Source organism: Ptychodera flava, chromosome 4, assembly GCF_041260155.1.
Source record: "Ptychodera flava strain L36383 chromosome 4, AS_Pfla_20210202, whole genome shotgun sequence".
Taxonomy (NCBI): Eukaryota; Metazoa; Hemichordata; class Enteropneusta; family Ptychoderidae; genus Ptychodera; species Ptychodera flava.
The window spans coordinates 2,868,254-2,889,906 of record NC_091931.1 but is presented as its reverse complement, the minus strand read 5'-3'; the positions used below and the strand labels follow the sequence as shown (position 1 = coordinate 2,889,906).

Below are 21,653 nucleotides of genomic sequence, written 5' to 3'. Positions count from 1 at the left end.
CTGTATTCACTGAAATTTTCAAGATCCCCGCAATCCCTGGGTCCCCCTCTGTTCTTCCTTTTGCCCCAGTCCCTCTCCTGTGACTTCGTTATCCGAAACATGTCGCCATCTCCTTATTCTCTTGACCTCTTTAGTTTGTTCACCATATTCTACAAACCTGATGTTAATACGATACGTATTGGTTGCAGAGTATGATACTGTGGGGTTGAGACGTAAAGAATACGGCGCGTACGTGCAAAGGTCTACCTACCGCATGACCTTAGTGTAAACTTGGAATCCACCATTCGTGTGATAGGTATTTCGCTATATCTTGTGCGATGGTATTTCACCGACCGGTACAGTTTAGGAAAACGGTTTTCTTGCCACGATTCAATCGTCCAGTTATATTCTCGCCATCGGTCTGTAGGAAGATAGGATGCAAATTTTAAATACGCCTATGTTGATATAATTCCTAATGGAACACGCACCAACGTAGTGCATGCAGTCCAGCTACGTACATATCGTGTTGTACTTTTACCTTCTCTAATCGTGTGAAAGAACTCTGACTGGTCAGAGTTGATTGTCTGACACAGTACACAGCGACAACGCTTAAAGCTATCATGGATGGTGTTCGTTCTGAATCAGCAGCCCAATATTTCCAGAATTTTTCCACGTCTCGAGAAAACAGTGAACCAATAACAGCTGTTGTGAAAGGTGAGTTTTTAGATAATGTTCATGAGCTACTTAGGTACTTGTAAAATCACTTATCGTTTGTAAAAGGCGTTTCGTGTCTGAAATGTTTTGTTGTAATAGATATGAGGACACTGGAAATTGCTAAAGTATCATTCAAAGTTCTGTTCATTTAAGTGATAGGTGTGACAAAGTCTATCACTCTCGTGCGATTTCTGAACTGATATCCAATCAAGGTTTATCGCAAAGATAAATCTGATCTTATTCTCATTAAAATGACACTTTCTTCATCATCTTGATCTCTCTCAGAAATACATTTACGTGTTTATGTTCTTGTTCTACAACCAAATAACATTGAAACCATGTTCAACTTTTCATAAAGCCTGTATATGAGTGTAATATTTTTCGTTATTGACGAAAACTGAAGATAAGTCGGGGCTAGAATTCATAAATAAGCAATAATTACATATAAAATTGTAGCATTGTGATGACAATTCTAATACTTAGTATTTTTATATCTTTCTGGAGGAGAAGAAAATGGAACAGTTGTTTTATAGAACATGTTACAATTCAGTGTTGATTGTTCACGGAGGACTGGCTTCTCCTTCGCCTTGTTGATTACTCGTTTTGCTTAATTGCTCAGAGGTACACGAAATCTTCAAAAGTATTGACTGCACGAGGCATTCAGAGTTCGTTGGTACTACGACGTATCAGTTTATTTCGTAGAAGACAAGCTTACAATAGCTATATATATATATATATATATATATATATATATATATATATATATATATATATATATATATATATATATATATATATATATATATATGTATATATGGAATAAAGATTTCTTGGAAACTTTCGAAGAGAAGGCCTAAGGGACCGTTCAGTTTTTACGGCCTGGGGGGGGGGCCGGCAAAATCTTGTCGACCGTGTTCAAAAAATATAGGCCCCCCCTGCATTTTTCGTGAAAAAAAGATGACCCCCCTTTGTCAGACGAAAAAATTTGATGACCCCCCCACGGCTGAAAAACAACCAAAACCCATATGTCAAATTTACCCGCACGGTTTGGATTTAAACTCTGGTACGCGGCACACTTTATCCGTGTAGCAGAGCAAATTCCCCTTTTTGTCTCAGTGCTACCATTCAGGGTCGCGAGCATGTAAATGGTCTTTCAAAGATGAGATAGGCACTTAACCAGATACTACTGTAATATGAGTTGGCCGCCGAAGGCAGCCCGCTGCTTATTGTAGTTGGTTGGCAAAGTCCGGGCCTACCGGTAAATAGGGTCATGGGCCAGACGTCGATCATGGCCATTGCATGAAGTAAACCTATTTATTTTTAGTGCAAAGGCGGCCCGTCGGTATAGAGGGTTGATCATGGCCATTGCATGAAGTAAACCTAATTGGAGTGGGCCACCAAAGGTGTTCACCCGTTAAGAGGGCCATGGGCCATTACATAAAGTCAATTTATTGTAGTGGGCCGCCGGTAAAGAGGGTCGATCATGGCCATGGCATAAAGTGAACTTTATTGTAGGTATTATGTTTTTGAAAATGTGGTGACCCCCCTTTCCTACCAGTGAAAAAGTGATGACCCCCCTTTGTGGATTCCAAAATTACAATGACCCCCCCGGATTTTGCCGCCCCCCCGGCCGTAAAAACTGAACGGTCCCTAAAAAGTAAAACTTCTCTGAGCCTAAGTTAAACCAAAAGCTCACTGAACGCAGCATATTCCTCAAGAGCAATCGCAGTTCATTTGCAGAAATGAAGAATAATAATTTTGTCAGACGGACTACCCTATCTCATCAAATACAATTGGAACCACAAGGACGACGACAGAATTTCTATGCCGTCCACCATCAACTGCCGTTTGTCCGTCACAACTTCCAGAAAACTGCTCCAAAACTACAGCATCGAGCGGACAGTTTTCACAGCTGCAATTTCTTAGGTACCCCTGGTGTTAGGTTCTTTTCTAGCCAATCTGTCTTTCTTAAGATACTGAATCGACTTGTAGATACACCCATAGACACTGGAATTGAATGATATGAGCCCCTATAAGGAGGCTTAAAAGCTGTCAAATTTTTGACCACACATCATTTTACAATTTCCAGGTACTGTCCCAAAATGGTTACATGGCTCCTTTTTACGCAATGGCGGAGGTAAATATGAAGTTGGCCATGATAAGTATAACTGTGTATTTGATGGTCTTGCTCTTCTTCATTTATTTGAAATCAATGCTGGAAGGGTGACTTACCGTAGTAGATTTCTTCGAAGTGAAGCTTATAAAGAAGCAGTAGCAGCCAATCGGATCGTTATCTCTGAAGTCGGTACATTTGCCTACCCTGATCCATGCAAGAGCATCTTCGAACGTTTTCTGTCGTTTTTCCTACCGGAACGTGTGAGTGACAATGACAACGTCAACGTAATGAAAGTCGGGGAAGAGTTTTATGCTTGTACGGAATTGCAGTACATCCGAAGAATCGATCCAAAGACATTAGAATCCGCTGAAAACAAGGTAAGAAAGGGCCATGCGATGACGTTACGTCAAATTCTGCTTCAACCCTGACAGGATAGGAACTAATTTTGGAGAATTGGATCTTCATATTTTTCAAATTTATCAAAAATGTTAAGTGCCCTATAGCTGAATGTTGCAATATTACAAATTACTCATAAAAACAAGTGTATGACTTAAAAAGAAAAGCAGATGAGCTTACATTTGCAGATTAAACAGACATTACTTCACCATCCAATCATCCCAAATTAGTTCAAATCGTATTCCTTATACTATAATAAGGGATGTGCAGGTTGTTTTCCCCACAGATTACGTTTTATTAATTTTGAAATTTTATTAATTCTCCTGATCTTCAATTTCTTTCATTTTGCTAGCTTGATATTTCAAATTACATAGCTGTTCATGGTGCTACGGCTCATCCCCATGAAGACAAAGATGGCACGGTTTACAACATGGGCTCCAGATATGGTCTGAACGCCGTCTACAATATCATAACGATTCCACCTCCCGACAAAGGTAAACAATTAACATAAACTTGTTTGTTGTTTATGACTGATTTATGTTATGACGATGCCATTAATGTATCCACGTAATAATGTCACGTAACTTCGCTGACATCACTGTAAGTCAATTCAACAAACATTTAAGTCAAATGTCCGGGTCATTACCCTGCCGGGAAAAGCAGGATGATAGTCTTGCGATATTAACTGAATCATGACTCGTAATTTGTCACAGTAGTTGCTATATATATAAGTACCATCTCAAATTACGGGCTATTGATTCCCCTATCTACGTTTCGCAGTGAAAATCAAGTTCTCAGTAAGTGTGCAACCATTAACTTTACAACAAGACACTTAAATCACCGATCTTCGATAACACCGTTGAAACAGTACAGTAAAGTAGCTTTTCGTCAAGAAACAACTATTCGGTAGGCAAAATATAAATGCAAACCATATGTCCTTGATATTTTTTGTCATATTGACGGGTTTACTTATGAATTTCGGTGTACATTTTTTCCTTATCCATTATTTTACTTTAGAGTAAGTTTAAGATAATAGTAAGCATAAACTAATAGTAAGCATGAACTAATAGTAAGTATAAACTAATAGTAAGTATAAACTAATAGTAAGTATAAACTAATAGTAAGTATAAACTAATAGTAAGTATGAACTAATAGTAAGTATAAACTAATAGTAAGTATAAACTAATAGTAAGTATAAACTAATAGTAAGTATAAACTAATAATAAGTATAAACTAATAGTAAGTATAAACTAATAGTAAGTATAAACTAATAGTAAGTATAAACTAATAGTAAGTATAAACTAATAGTAAGTATGAACTAATAGTAAGTATAAACTAATAGTAAGTATGAACTAATAGTAAGTATAAACTAATAGTAAGTATAAACTAATAATAAGTATGAACTAATAGTAAGTTTAAACTAATCGAAAAGAGGACTGTCATCTTTAATGCATTCAGTAACTCAATCTTTTTTGTTCCATACTCATGACCAACTACCAGAATTGTTACGATACACGTTCATAGTTTCAAGAAAACGTTCTTCTGGTCACCTTCAAAAATGCGATTTACAAATTCATAAAATAGGCTTTGATCGATAATGGTTTAGCTTTGTCATTATTAACGTAGCTCAAAACTTCAACATGTCTTCTAAAATTCTTTGAAACAAGGGAATGCAACAACGTAACTTCGGTGTATCAATATATTTGTGTCCGTTTCCTGACATCCCTGACTTGCCTATAATAAACCATCACTTTGTTATCGAACATTAATACACTCCCTTAGGTGTACACGATGACCCTTACCAGAAAGCCTTTGTGTCCACCACAATTCAGCGAAGCGATGGATCCACTTCATATTATCATAGTTTCGGTATGACCGACAATTACTTCATATTCGTGGAACAGCCATTAATTGTTAAGGAATGGCAAGTACTAAGTAAAAGATTCTTCCAGAAAACATATGCTGATTGCGTGGAATGGAATCCATCGATGAAAACACTATTCCATGTTATCCGGCGGGATACGGGCCAAATCTTACCTATGACATACAAAGCTGATGCTTTCGCCGTATTTCATCACGTGAACGCCTTCGAAGAAGGAGGACACTTGATCGTTGATGTGTGTGCCTACAAGGGCGGCATCGACTTTCAAACCCTGAAGCTAGATGAAATGAAGGAAGGATTAGTACCACTGAATTCTCAATTATGGAGGTTTATTCTACCTTTGACCTATACCTTGGTAAGTCACCTTTGACCTATAACTTGGTAAGAGAACCGACTGCAGATCCAGTCCGTTAGTGAAATCTTTTGAAGTCAATTTAAACGGGTTCTTTTCAAATATGTCGTCATTTCTTCCATAGAATACGGGCAAGTTGACTATTACAGAAAAAAAAAGCGAGATGCAGAAAGACCGACGCAGTGTAAGGGAGCGTTCAGTTGTTATTGCCAGGGTGGGCCGGCAAATTCTTCCTGCGCTTCAGTCAAAATAAGTGAACCCCCCTACCCATTGTACCAAAAAATTGATGACCCCCTCCTTTCAAGATGACAAAAATTTCATGACCGCCCCCCCCCCCCCCAACATTGCTTGAGTAAAGCTGCACACACAAACACCTCGGGGTATGGAGCAATAGAATCCCCCAAAAAAAGAGCTTAGATTTTTTCAAATGACCTTCCTTACAAAACTCAAAAGGTGTTAATGATCAGATTTCCCCTTCTGACTTGCTATAATTTTGAAATTACCCCTCAAAGGGGTTGGACAGAAATTACTGGTGGATCGCAATATTTTTGCGCAAGCGTGTGTGTACAAAATTTTGATATTTGGATTTAATTAAAAATCAGCTGTTGATAATGTTGATTCACCATACATGGTATACATATATTTTCTCATACATGTATGAGAAATCTATGTAATACTTTTTCAATGCAAACTATATCTGTGCATTTATAGATATTTGATAATTTACATAAATGTACTTAAATGAAATAGGGTTGTTACAACTGGCATGCGGACAAAAAGTTTGACCTTAGAATTTCACCAAAAATGTTCACCCACTATACATGGGAGTCAATGATAAAATTGTGAATAATTTTTTTTCCAATGAAAAACTTGGTATACTTGTGCATATACAGATGTTCAATAATTAACATATTTTATTTAATTAGAATATGATGGTTAAAGGTGCATATTATGTGTACAAAAAATCTGATTATGGAACTTCACTGAAAATGTTCATCCACTATACATGGGAGTCTATGAGGAAAGTATAAATAATTTTTTTCTAATACATAAATAGGTAAACCCATGTATTTATATACTCTCGATTATTGATATCAATGTGCTTGATTAGATTAGGGTGGTAACAAATGGATGTGTTCGCCAGAAATTGGATTTTGGAATTATACCAAAATGTAGATTCACTGTACATGGGAGTCTACGAGGAAAATGAATAATTTTTTTTCCAATACAAAACTATCAAAATCTGTGTATTTATAGACATTTGATAATTCATTTTAAAGTACTTATTTAGCCTAGGATGGTTAAAGGTTGGTATGTGTGCAAGAAATTGGATTTTGTGGATTTTGGAATTTCACCGAAATGTTGATTCACTATACATTGGAGTCTATGAGAAAACTAAGAATAATTTTATTTAAATGCTAAACTAAATTAATTTGTGCTTTTATAGGTGTTTGATAATTGATACAAATGTACTTGATTCAAATAGGGTATTTAAAAGTTCAGATGTGGACAACAATCATGATACTGGAATTTCACCTAAAAGTATAATTTAACTTTTCATGGAACTAGTAGTCTCAGTACAGGTAACTGTTAAATAATTTCCCTGACAAAACTTGCTATATCTCTAATATGTAAGTAATAGGATTTGTTCATCGCCCTCAGTGACAGTGAGCTTGATTTACAATAAGACAAGCCTCAGAGTTGTCAAGTCAAGATGTTCATGTGACAGATAATTATACTTTTGTTCAGATTTACAGGTGAATAACTTCAGAGAATGAAAGCATGCAACGAATCATTTTTTATCTCCAGAACATTTCTGAACACTGAAACTGCTTTTTGACGGGACGGATACTTATGAAAATTAAGTGACCCCCCCCCCCCCTCTGAGCTCTTTGAAAAATACATGACCCCCCCCCCCCCGCCCCTTTGCAGTTTTCAAATTTGAGGTGACCCCCTGGATTTTGCCGGCCCACCCCCGGCTATGATAACTGAACGCTCCCTAAGGATAGACAGACAGACGGACGCACGGAGATTAATATTCTCGACCTATCTACGAACACGCTCCTCTTACCATCACACTTCTAGTATGTAACATAATTTCGTTGCGATGTGATACTTTACAGAATTCAAAAATGGGTGACAATTTGGTTAAAATAGAAAACAGTACAGCATCTGCAGCAGCCATGGAGGACGGTTCTATACACTGTAAACCAGAAATTCTCTTCGAAACTGGTAAGTCCTAAAATCCTACAAATGCGAGCATTAAAGGAGATAACATTACCACGGATAAATACAAAATCGACTGTGATAGACTTCTTAACCAAAGCTGCCGAGAGTATGTTAAACAATAAAATTGCCATTTCTTTTCGTTCTTAAAGAAACATATTGCAGAAAGGATTCCTAGTACCCTAAACATGAATAATAATGAGTCTGGTCAAAAGAGTATTTTACATACGTCATCTAATAAGTTCAATTTGGTTTGCGTTGACGAAAACTAATGCCGTTGATATTCGTTGATGAAAATAGCATTCGACAAAGGATTCTAAAATACGGAATTCTGTTAATTTAATGGTACTTAGCTTATTTATTGGCCAACAGAGTAGTTTGAGGTCTTGTCAATGCGTATCAAGTGAAAAGTTTGAGTCGCCGATTGATCTATTACAAGTTTGTCTCCTAATCTGTTCTAATTTTCTTCATAATTATTCTCAAAATGTTGGTTTGCATTTTCCCTACAAGTTACTGAGTTGCCGAAAATCAACTATCGAGAATTCAATGGCAAGCCTTATCGATATGTCTACGGCATTTCAGAATGGTTCAAAAAGGTATGTGGAATGTTTAGCTCAATCTTGGCGTTTTAGTTGTCAGTTTGGAGTTGAAATTTTTAGGGCCACAATCTTACATTTTGCTGGCATAGTCAAACACACAATTAAAGGGACAAAGTCACTCTTTGTGGACCTTTTGTAATATCCAGAAAACATGAAATACATGTATAAAGTCACTCAATGTACAAAGAAAACGGTAATAACTGCAAAAGTGTAAAAAATTACCGCTTTGTTGAATGCATACAGATGACTTCATTTGTGACCTCTAATCAAAACGGATATTTCACCTATTCCAACTCGCTTTTCCGTAACAAATAAAAATTGCCACAAAGAATTAAAGGGAAAGTAGCTATCTCTATCTATATCAAGGGAACCGTCATTATATAAGCTTGCATGGGGTCCAACTGTATGTAACAGTGTATATTCAGCCATGGTAAGAGTTGTGCACTAAACTTGTTATTTGGTAAACACCGTAAAATGGTTCACTGAATCTTGTCTGGCAGCAAGTAGAGTTGAGATTGTACACAGCTGACAAGTATTTCACCATGTTCCAAGGAGTTAAACAACACAAATTACTTTTCATATCAAACACACTTTATAAAAAAGCTAAAAAGAGACACATAAGCTATTAGAAATACCCTGGAGAATATTTTGCGCAACTGACTTTTTTGAAATAATTTAAAGGTACACTGAACATATTTAAAATTTTCCTGTGTTTTGAAACAGCTCGTAAAATTCGATTTGGAAGAAAAGACGTTGAAATTTTGGCAAGAAGACCATCATTTCACATCGGAACCAGTGTTTGTACCGAAACCTGGTTCAACAATGGAAGATGACGGTAAGAAATTTCAATCTCGCGTAGAGCTACACTGAGTTCCCATCGATTAGATTCTAATGTTCATTTATGAAATTTATCCAACTTCATGGATATTGCTCCTTACGTGTTTTAACGAAGGGATGGACTGTGCAAGTGTCCAATATTTTTTACCTTCCTAAATTTAATTTCATGTGAAATTTTTTGTACTGTTTTTAGATTCTAGCACTTTTTGACGATTGTGCGTCTGTTCATATATATGCAAGCCGATTTTTTTAATGATCCGATCAAAAATGGTCCAGTAACGGCCTGTTACAGCCGATAACGTAGTAACTAACCGATAACGTATCAAACCCGATAACGTAGTAAAAATTTACCGATAACGTAGTAAATCAACCGATAACGTAGTAACGAACCGATAACGTAGTAAACTTTTCTAACCGATAACGTAGTAAAAATTTACCGATAACGTAGTAATTTTTCCTAACCGATAACGTATCAACAAATTTACCGATAACGTATCAATGAACCAATAACGGATTAAATCAACTGAAAACGCAGAAAAGTCAACCAATACCGCATCATGATACATTGATGGGCAGATCGATCGATAGAACGATGGATCTATAAATTTGATAGAAAAATACCTCAATTAATCGATAGCTCGCTCGATCACTTCAATAAATTGGTCAATAGACAGATAGATAGATCTATAGAGCGATTTGTTATCACTTTGTCTTTTACTCAATTTTCTTTTCTTCTATTTATTTTTTCCGTTTAGCTTAAATTGTTACAAATTTCTGCAGCAAATAAATCGTGTTTCGGCTGTTAAACTGCTGAAATAGGTTTGGGAAGTTGTTTCTAGTCTTATTATAGTAGCTACTGTTTTAGTTGCAGTTGGGTAAAATCCAAAGGGACAGTATAAGTACTGATAAAACAAAAGCAGGGGAATGAACAGCTATTTGTTCACAGAGAACCCTACCGAGAAAGAAAACTATTATGTGTATGTATTGGCTACAATTCAGACAGACAGAAAGTAAGTTGTAATAGCAAGATAGCAACTTTCCAAACCCATTCCAGTAGTGTAGCAACATTTAGATCAAGTTAGTCGTTCGTACTGCAACAAAAGTTATACAGGCTAGTAGTCCCAGAATGGGAGTTACATTGTAAAGACTTATTGTCATTTTGATATACTGACGTTGTAAGTAACGAAATTTTATAATCGGTCATGTTGAAAACGTTTTTCCAAGTCCTCCAAACTTAGAAAGTGTGTCGATAAAGACACTCACAAAAGTGTTGTATCTTGAATTCATCCTGCAGGAATACTTATTAATAAGTTCGCGTTTCCCAAATTGATGAAATTCGATTCGTGATGTCTGGAATATCACGAAAACAGTATACTCCAAGTATATGTAACTCTGTAGGTGTAACTGATTGATTTTGAAAAAAAGCTACAACACTCATATATATTCAGTTAGTTTCAATTTATTAATACTTTATCGGTCGATTGATAATTTATTTGTTGACTTGATGCATTATCAGTTGATTGAAATCTTTACTCTTTGACTTGGCTGGGTTATTGGTTGATTTGATACATAATTGGTTGCTTTAATACGTCATCGATTGATTTGATACGTTATTGTTCACTTGGCTACATTATGGGTTGATTTGATACACTACCTCTCTATTTATCTATCCGTCGATCGATCTATCTATCCATATCTCTCTCTCACTATATACATATATGTATATATATATATATATATACATATATATATATAGATCTATCAATCGTTCTATTAGTCGAGCAATCGATCAATTAATTCAATCATTGAATCGAAAAAAATATCGATCGATTGATAGATCAGTACATCGATCGATCAATCCGTCGATCTATCGATTGATCAATGGACTGATCGATAGATCGAGGATAGATCTATCCCTATGAATCTATTCCCATGAATCACTTGATCAAATACATTATCAGTTGATTTGATACGTTATCGGTAAATTTGTTGATACGTTATCGGTTAGAAAAAATTACTACGTTATCGGTTCATTACTACGTTATCGGTTGATTTTCTACGTTATCGGTAAATTTTTACTACGTTATCGGGTTTGATACGTTATCGGTTAGTTACTACGTTATCGGTTGTAACACGGCCGCTTTGTTTCCTGTATTTGATGTCCATCTACAGGGTCTCCAGGTTTCATGCACAGGGCTCAACTATTGCCAATTAGGCTATATGTCCATGCACAGGGGCTCATGAATGCCTCTATCTCAGACATGCCTTCGCCAATTCTTTTTAAACTTAGTACAAGGATAATACACTATGGCATACATATGTGAGTCTATTTACTTTGAGTGCTATTAGGGATTTGAGCGCTGTTTCTGGTGCGACTGCGCCAAATTTGACGAAATTTGGTACAGATGTTGGTCACACTGAGTTCTAATATAACACAATGACATATGTCACTATGTGTCAATTAATTGCTAATTTGCATATTTGATGAAAATTCGTAATCAGGGTGATATGTCTTTACTACAACAAATTTAATGAAACATGGTACAAATCTTCAGCACACTGTCCTACATACATAGACACTTAGCAGTATCATGTTAATTAATTGCTAATTTGCAGATTTCATGACTTTTCCTAATTAGTGGGCTATCTCCAGAAATACAATCTGATTAAAATCAGAAATCTTGCTGTCACCTCGAGGCGACACCAAGAGAATACCGCGTACGCGTAAGTAGACGTCGGCGTACTCAACATCTGATTTTAATCAGATTGCAGAAATACTGCTTTAAATTTGTTGAAATGTGGTGTAGATGTTGATCTGTCATTATATTACCATGCCTGCCCGTCGCATTTTGATTAGTCGAGCTGAAACACGTGACTTACCACAAATACACATTATATTACCATGCCCTGTCTATTGCGTTTTAATTGGTCGAGCTGAACCACGTGACTGCCCACAAATACACAGTAATGGTTTGTTTTCACACCCGTAAATATGAATAATATCGTAAACACAGTAACTTTACGGCTAAAACGAAAATTGTGATTTATACAAAGATCATAATCAACCACAAAATAAGATGGAGCATTTGTGGGCCAAGTTTAGACGCTTTTTAAAAAAAATCTCCGGATTTGCTAAAATTTGCAGCGCGCGCACTACTCACTGACAGGTTATGGGCCCCCTTGTCGTTTGCACAGGAAATTTTCCTAGATTTTAACGGTTTTTCGGGGTTCGTTGATAATATAATTGAAATAACAGACTCCGTCCTGGCCATTAACGTTTCTTCTTGGGCACGGGCTCAAGGAAAGCCAAAATTAACAGGCTCGGCAAGCCTCGACCGTTAATTTTTGGCTTTCCTCTCGCCCTTGCCCATAAAAAAGCGCTAATGGTCAGCGCGTCGCCCGTTATTTCTATTGTAATACTTTGTGGACACATTAAAGAGTATTTTGTCAATAAATTACTAATTTGCATATTTAAAGAACTTTGATAATAAGTGTGATGTCTAGAAATGCTGCATCAAATTTGATGAAGCATGATACAGATCTTGTTCTTCCAGTAATGCAATTGCGTGCAAAGATATGTAGCAGTTTCTAGTCAGTTGATTGCTTATTTGCATATTTAATGAATTTTCGTAATTAGGCTGATATGTCAAGAAAAGTTCAACAAATTGCATGAAACTTCGTTTATCTGTGTCATGTTAATAAATTATTAATTTGCATATTTAATGAACTTTCCTGATTAGAGTGATATGTCCAGACATGTCGCATCAACTTTGATGAAACGTGGTACAGATGTTGATCTCTGAGTACTGTAATACTGTGTAAAAAATTATGGAAGTATTGTGTCAATTAATTGCTAATTTGCATATTTGATGAACTTTCATAATTAGTATGATATGTCGAGAAATGTTGCGTCAAATTTGATGAAACGTGGTAAGGATGTAAATCTTCCAGTAGTGTAATGACGTGCAATGATATGTAGCAGAATAGTTGTACAGATGTTAATTAATCTCACAGTACTGTAATACTGTGTGAAGACATTAAGAAGCATCTTGTCAATTAATTGCTAATTTGCAAATTTGATGAACTTTAATAATAAATGTAGTATGTGGCGTGAAAAGATATATAGCAGTATCATTTCAATTAACTGCCGATATGCATATATTATGAATTTCAGTAATTAGGGCTGATATGAGAAGAAATGGCTCATCAAAGTTCATGAAACTTGGTACAGATGTTTTGCTCTCATTGCTTTAAATAAAAAATGTTTGGCAACATCCTGTCGATAATTACTACTTGAATATTTGTAATTAGAGTGGCAGCCCAGATTGGTTTTATGTTTTTACCACCATGGAGTTCATTCTCGGCTATTAAGCCTCATCTGTGTGGTAGTATTTTTAAACACAGACCCAATTAATGAACAGGACTCTATCCTCGCTCTCTGAGGATCTGTAATCATACTACAAAGTGGAGACTGTGTCATCAACGATGACTTGTTCATTTTGACCTTCGTTCCCTTGAGATGAACCTTGCCCGTGTTCATGTTGACCTTCATTCCCCTGAGATGAACCTTGTTCTTGTTCTTGTTCATGTTGACCTTCACTCCCTTGAGACCTTGCCCTTGTCTTTGTTCATTTAGACCTTCATTCCCTTGAGACCTTGCCCTTGTCAGTTTTTGACTGTCATTTCATTGAGATGGACGTGGCATTTCTTCATTTTGACCTTCTCTTTTATTGAGAGAGACTTGCCATTGTCCATTTTGACTTTCTTCCTCTGAGATTGACCTTGCCTTGCCTAAGATATATTTTTGTACACTGTTTACGATCGTGTGATACATGACAGTCGTGTAAAAAGTTTTTCATCATCACAGACGGTTTATGTTTCTAACACGGAGCAGCACTGACAAGGAGAAAAAAAAGACCAGGAACACGGCACGCCGTTTGATGTCATGGTCGTCTCGATAGACTATGGCCTTTTAATATTAAAATGAGCTTCACTGGTGTCAGACTTTTCGGAAACTTCGTGTATAATTGATAATTACATGAGATTATGCGAATAGTAGGACGAAAAATTTCCCCAGTCCTGTGCGTGGCGCCCTATTTTGGTACAAACACAAACAAACATAGACGAGTGCGTCAGTCAGCAAGGCCTCCTTTTTTCGTGACGAGCTTGAAGACGATCTCGAAAATGACAAACTTTCAGACAGTAGCTTTGACAAAAATTTTGATCTGTCCTTCTCGGAAGAAAGCAATTAGAAGTTGTAGGTATCAAGCTGTAGACGAACTGGGAACTGATGTCATGCAGACAGAAAAGTACGATTACTTTCATTTTCTTACGTGAATAAAACAATTTTGACTCACAATTGCAAGCAAACACCCGATGTGCCTAGAATTTACCTTGGGGCGAGGAAGAAACATACCCGAACCGTTCAATCGTAGGTAACGCATCGGGCCTTTCCTTGTGATTTTGACAAGTCAGTGGTATCGTACTGCCTGCCACAATCATGTTTACCTTGCGTTGCTCTCAGGGCCGAAACACTGCATCACGCCAATCGAAACATATCACGCCAGCAGTTTCATAAAATTTCCTCTAATGGCGAACTTGTAGGAAACGATATGACTGATCGTAAACCATTCGGTAAAATCTGACAGTATCAATAAGACTGTCAAATTTGGTTCAACACATTTATTATATATTTAATGTGGAAGGAATTGTACAAATCGTCTAACAAGCCTCCCCGAAGCTCAAACTTCCGTTCAACACTAAACGAAATAACAACACAAAAATACTTCCCGAAAATACTTTCGCTTAAAAATCAGCGAAAATCCGGAAGCAGCCGAAGGGTGCCTGTTCGTAAATCTTCGGATTTACTATTTGGTGCAACTCTGCAAAGTTTCTGTGATGAGTATGATTATCTTATCTCTGATAAACTTTTTCTAAGAGATAATCCATTTACTTATGTCAGTGATGTACATGGTACCACTTCATGGCTTGACCACTGTATTTCGTCATTTTCTGCTCACCAGTGTATTAATTCGATGTTTATTTATTTAATTATTTATTCACATTAAAGGATAACCCATTTACAGACACCTTTTGGGTAAAAGTTCCCAACAGGGCCGTAATCTTCCATGGGGTCATGTCTGTTTCATACGATGTAATATCTTCTGATCATTTTCCACTCAGCATAGTTCTCAATACTGGTACATTGCCGTCATGTGAAAATCTCAATAACAACAATAAGCAGTATTCTGGGAAATCTGTAAATTGGTCTAAGGTAAACTGTAATCAACGTAATGAATATCGTAATATCTCTGACATGCTTCTTGCTGAGGTTCACATTCCAACTGATAGTCTTTGCTGTAAGGATGTACATTGCCACAACACAAATCATGCTCAGTGTATTTCTCAGTTTTATGATGATATTATTGATAGCTTGTATTCAGCAGGTCTTCAGATTTCACCATGTATTCGTGATAATCCTGATCATGCTGTGACAGGGTGGAATGATTACCTCAAAGACATCCATTCTGTTGTTCGGGATGCATTTAAACTGTGGCGTGAAAGTGGAAAACCCAGAAATGGGCCCCTATTTGAATTCAAGCGTCGTACGCATGCGCGATTTAAATATGCTTTAAGAAGTTGCAGGCGTAATGAGGAGCAAATCAAAGCTGATGCGGCTGCGAATAGTTTGTTTACTGGTAATTGTAATGCATTTTGGCAGTCCATCCACAGAATTAATGCAAAGACTCCGCCTAGACCCAATACTGTAGATGGCTGCAGTGGTGATGTCAATATCTCTGAAATGTGGCGGAACCATTTTAGTGATCTCTTAAATGTGGTTCACTCGGTTAGAGACAAAGAATTCGTGTTAGATAAGGTTGACGAATGCACCGTGATCAAATGAGTTTTGTATCACCTAGTGATGTTCGTAACGCCATTGACAAGTTACAACAAGGGAAATCTGCTGGTCCAGATTCTCTCTCATCTGAGCATTTTATATGCTAGTAATAAGTTTATTTTACTTTTGAGCATGTGTCTCACTTCAATGCTTATTTATAACGTATGTCCTCCTAGATTATAAAACTTGTCATTCTACTGATATGTGTAGGTTTGTCCCGAAAGAGGTCATTAGCTATTATAGAAGTCATGGTAGCAATGTTATCGTTACTTTTATGGATGCTTCTAAAGCTTTCGATCGTGTGAATCACTGGTCATTATTCAAGAAGCTGATCAACCGTAACGTTCCTATTTGTTATGTGAGATACCTTTCAACCTGGTATAGAACGCAGAAAATCTCTATTCGATGGGGCTCCTGTATTTCAACACATTTTACTGTTAAAAACGGTGTGAAGCAGGGTGGTGTCTTATCCCCAAAATTTTTCAATGTGTGTATGGACCATCTGAGCCATAGATTGATTAATTCTAAGGTTGGTTGCAACATCGGTGATATTTTTGTTAACCATCTGATGTATGTAGATGATATATGTCAGGTAAGCCCGTCAGTGAAAGGAACTCAGAAATTTTTAAATATTCATGAAATTGTAATCAATACAGAAAAAACTGTATACATGTGTATAACTTTCAATCGATGTGTGATTCAGCATATTCCGGCTGTTTATCTCAATGGAGTTAAACTGCGATTTGTTGAAAAGAAAAAAACACCTCGGCTATCTGTTGACAAATACCCTCAGTGACAATTCTGATATGGAGCGTCAGAGGAGATCTTTTTATATCTCTGCTAACATGCTTTTGAGAAAATTTTCATTGTGTTCTCATAGTGTTAAGTGTAAACTGTTTAAAGCATATTGCTATCAATTGTATGGTGGTAATTTATGGGTCAGCTGTAATAAAAGTGCCCTGAAACAATTGAAAGTTGCTTACAATAACGCTGGTCGCATATCTGCGATATGACAGACGGAGCAGAGCTAGTACTATCTATATATATAATAGGATTGACACTTTTGATGCTTTGCTCAGAAAGCAAATCAACAGTTTGATGAAAAGGATTTCCATGAGTGAAAATTTAATCATACGTAAGGTGTATGATTTTGTGTATTTCACTTCTGACTTGAGGAGAAGATGGATAAATTCAGTCTTCTTATTTGAGTTTCTTTGTACAGAAGTATATCTTTATGGTCTACCCATAAATGAATTTTTCTTGATGTCATCATTTTTGTATCATGTCTTCTCCCAATCCTGTAATCATTTATACATATAGACTGCTCATTGTCCGAAATAAATAAATAAATAAATAAATAAATAAATAAATGAATGAATAAATATAATGCTGCTTGAAAGTTATGCCATGAACTTCGTGTTTTTAAACAGAACATTGCATATTAATTCCAGAAAGTAAGTCGCCTGGTGCCGATTATGTCACTCTGGTGCCACTTAAGTCTAACGTTGTTTGAGTTACTGAGCATAAAAGTTTTATAATTCAACTCAGTTTTATGAACAGTGTACCTCTGTGGATACTGTCAGTCAATGGTTTGTAGAGCCATACATGTATATTCCTAATAAAGGTTTTCAAATTTGTTCATTTTTCCTCTCTTTTGGGTTTTCATCTTTTCATCAATTTTAAATGCATCAGTGAACTTTTTTGATTTGTTAGTTTTATTTTATTTTATTTTTATTTTTATTTTATTCTTGTCAACAGCGCCAGCTGTATATTAATCTATGCCGACTTGACTTAATTCCACTTTGGCTGTAAAAACATAGAGAACCAACATATTTACAGATCCCCGTATACCTAGAGCTAAACCTTCAAGTCCCCTCTACTACCCCCGGAACTTTCAAGACCCCCTAAAAATCGCTAGCCCTCCTCCCAAGTATTTGTGAATGCAGCCTAACATTATAAAATATGCCGTTTGAAACGATTTTGCTTATTTTACAGGTGTTGTGTTGTCATCCGTGATGTCTACCAATGAAAGCCCATCATTTCTTCTGATACTGGATGGCAAGTCTTTCACAGAGATCGCACGTGCCCAAATACCACTTAAAATCACCTGCGCTTTTCATGGACGTTTTGATGGCTGCACGAATTCATCTGAAAACCCGGTGCGGACTTAATCCAAAAATCTAGCATCATACTTATATAACGATTGCAATTTCAAAGGAGAACAAAAGACAGAAACACCTCATAATCTTCTTCACACCATAGTTTATCCTGATCCCGGGCCTTTTCGAGCCGGGGTGTAACCTGATGTGAGTTAAAAATGTTTTCGATGGTTTGAAACGGAAGTACATTAAACTCTGCAGATTGTGTGTTTAGAAACATTCAGTGTCGATACATTTAGGTATCGGTAGACAACCAGCAATCAGAATTAATTGACATAAAATACTCAAATCGAATCACAGTGGCGATCATTCTGACCGAAGCATCCGATTTCAAATGAACTGTAAACCGGGCATGTTTTAATTCAAAAACCAACTCAAGGCAAGTAAAAACGAAAGCGAAATGACCGATGCACGTAAATATTGCTTTCTTTCAAGCTCTTGGCATAGTTGTTTGAACAATCCTTTTTAATCGACGCAAAAAATAACATTTATTACGGACTGTATTCAGCGTGCGAAATTAACGCTAACCCGTTGGCATGTGACCAGCTATTTTCATGCCGGACCAGTAACTCTTGAAAGATGTCCTGCTGTTCCTAAAGACGCGGGCCAGTAACTTTCACTCTATGGAAAGTTTACCCAAATGTTTTGCTAAGCTAAATACCTGACAAAATTATTCAAAGAAACGAAATTTATTCTTTCAAGAGATTTGCAAACGTGAAAATCGCAAAAGCTCACCAGACTGATCGGTACTGCATCTAGGCGAAAGACCTAACCTCATGTTTTCTCGCGAGCGTACTGGGGCTATTCAATATGCTCCCCATTTGTTAAGCACGTGTGCGGTTCGAGATCTCGTTTTGGTCATTACATGTAAAGAAAAATTGTTCAGCGTATCGACGGTGTCAAGGTAAACTGGATTCGACACCGCGCCGATACATTGCACTTTTATATGATATCGGATACTTACAACTACTAGATATTAGAGTCACAGCCGATAAATATCAAGTAAATATCTGTGATTTCACGTACCGAGGCAAGTCATTCTAGAATTGTCTAGTATCGATTATTACAGTCCAAAAATCGCCGATAGGTATCAGCCTGAAGTAAAATATCGGCAATATCGCAAACCCGGCGTGCCACGACAGAAGGCAAGTCATTCTTGTATGGTTCAGTATCGATATCAGTATCGGTATATAGATTGTTATGTATGACAGAAATATTTTTTGACGTCAAACTTCGATACTAGAAAGTAAATTTCCGATATTTAAACATTGTGCAAAATAGCGCCTTGATTTTAACTTGACCTTGATGGCCATTTGCCTTGGTCACCTGTAAAGATTACATTGTGATTCGTCTTTTCACGTGGGTTTCGACACCAGTATTTTTTTCTCTTCATCAGTTGCGCTAGTTTTTTGTATTCCCTTCCTTGGATTTGATGATAGTCATCTTCCCTCGAAGAGGAGAAGCCGGAATCGTTTTTGAAAGAGTCAACTGTTGTAATGACTCCATTTGTGTGTGATCCGGTGTTTGTAGTGCCAAAATTTATTCCCATCCCTGATCGGAGTTCTGGACGCTTAGCTTTTTCGTGTTGGCACATATTTCAAGCCCACGCTTGTGCTCGTTTTCTCAAAGTTAGAAATACTTGTTCTTAACGGCTGTTTTAAGAAATAGAAATGTTTTATATGTTTCATTAATTTCATATGTTTTTTGGGGTTTTTTTGGCACTAAGGTCAGTTGCCCAAACTTTTGGTTTCGATAGTCATCTTCATTTGCTTTCCTTTAAAAAATACCGCAATTATACGGTGTCGCTCAAATTTGATCAGAATTGGTACATACCAGTATGGGTACCAAAGATCAACAATAAATGTTGTATCTGTTCAGTGCAGGAAAATTCTACGTTGATGTTATGACAATGATTTCTGCACAGTACAACCAGAAAAACAACAAGAAATATTTAAACCAGAAAAACAAGAATGACAAAAGTAATTAAGGTCTGAAACTTTAGGTACTAGAGAACTTTAGCAACATGCATAGCAGAAAGGCAGCTAGCCCCCCTTAGTTTGACCTTCCTCCCCTCTACTGACGGTCTTCCTCCCCTCTACTGTCTATGGTTTGAGCAGGTCTGTTAATATGTAACAGTTCATAAACAATGACAGGAAGTGACTCAAGTCAGGGGAGTAAGCCTGTTTCAAGCCTGTTTCAGAATTTCGCTTTTTCTTACCTCATTTGCACATTTTTGACACTGATGTGTTCATTTGAACAAATTCACATCTCAACCCCTACATCTACCTGTACATCAAATACTGAGACGGTGGCTTTGGCGGTATGGGAGCCTTTGTATGTGACGGACATACATCCGCACATACCCACAAATATACAGACATATAGACTCATCATATAAGCTCTTTTTGGTATTTATATATAAAACCAAATATGAGCTAAAAAATTAAAAGGCACAAAATCAGTTTTAGAAGTGGTGTCTTTTAATTTTTTCGATCAACTTTTGTAGGCCCCTATATTGAACGCGGGTAAAAAATCTGTGCAGTATATTTGGATTTCACCTGAGGATCGGACCAGCTGATTTTCTTGAGGGCCAGTGATTTTCTAAAGTTGCTGGCCCGCTTGGCCAGTGAGCTTCACACACTGACTGTATGTGAGCTGTGGTTCTGATTCTCAGCTCTGTCATTATTGGCATTTCGTATTGATCCAATTTTACACAGTGATGTTTTTTGAAACACTTTTGGTGAGTATCAATGAAATTTCCCGCGGTTTGAAGAATAGCGGGAAATTATTGTCTTAGCGTGACGTCATTGTTAGCCAATGAGTGGCCTGTCGGCAGGTGTTAGGATGTTTGTCCAGTGTGTCGGTTTTGAAATATTGTCAGTCTAGCAGTGTGCCACTCACTGTGCAGCATCCAGTTTTCTTGTTTCTAGTTCTGCTTGATTTTTTTCCCCCCTACGTCATGGCACAACAGCCTGTAGGACACTCTCTTGAGATGCAGAACTTACAAGCCTTGGTACAGAGTCAGGTTACTCAGGCTGTGGACAGAAGCAGTCATAAACTTTTGGGCGACCTAGAAAAGTTGATGGCAGCCCGTTTTGACGGTCTCAAGAAGGACATTACCGACGGCCAGCGTCAATTTGCCACTTCTCAGCTTTCGGCCATTAAAGAGATCAAGTATTCCGAAACCCCAGCATTTAAGAAGAAAGGCTGTGAAGCTCAATACAAGTATAACCAAAGAGTTGGAGATCACTTGGCTGAAGCCCATTCTCAGCTGCAGTCCTTACCAGATCCTGTTGACAACCATGTCACCGAGGCTAAACAGCAAATCATAAAAGGTATTGAACTCGTTTCTCACAGGCAAAAGCTAGTCCGTATGGCAGATAAATCTGAGTATGGTTGGTATACAGTCGATGAATATGAAACCCACGAGTTGGCAGACGGATCCGACGATGAAAAAAGAATACACAAGTGAGAAGCACGAGCCGCTAAGAAAAG

General features: G+C 37.1%; 1 protein-coding gene across 1 annotated transcript; it reads left to right on the top strand.

Annotated features, from left to right (window-relative positions):
* Positions 1-541: 541 nt before the first annotated feature.
* On the top strand, positions 542-18,810 carry LOC139130679 (carotenoid-cleaving dioxygenase, mitochondrial-like). The gene is made up of 8 exons (XM_070696430.1): positions 542-693; positions 2,783-3,186; positions 3,558-3,699; positions 4,988-5,442; positions 7,563-7,671; positions 8,176-8,261; positions 8,988-9,099; positions 17,995-18,810. Exons 1-8 carry the CDS (start codon positions 600-602, stop codon positions 18,168-18,170), a joined length of 1,578 nt encoding a protein of 525 aa, XP_070552531.1. The 5' UTR covers positions 542-599; the 3' UTR covers positions 18,171-18,810.
* The last annotated feature ends 2,843 nt before the right edge of the window (positions 18,811-21,653 follow it).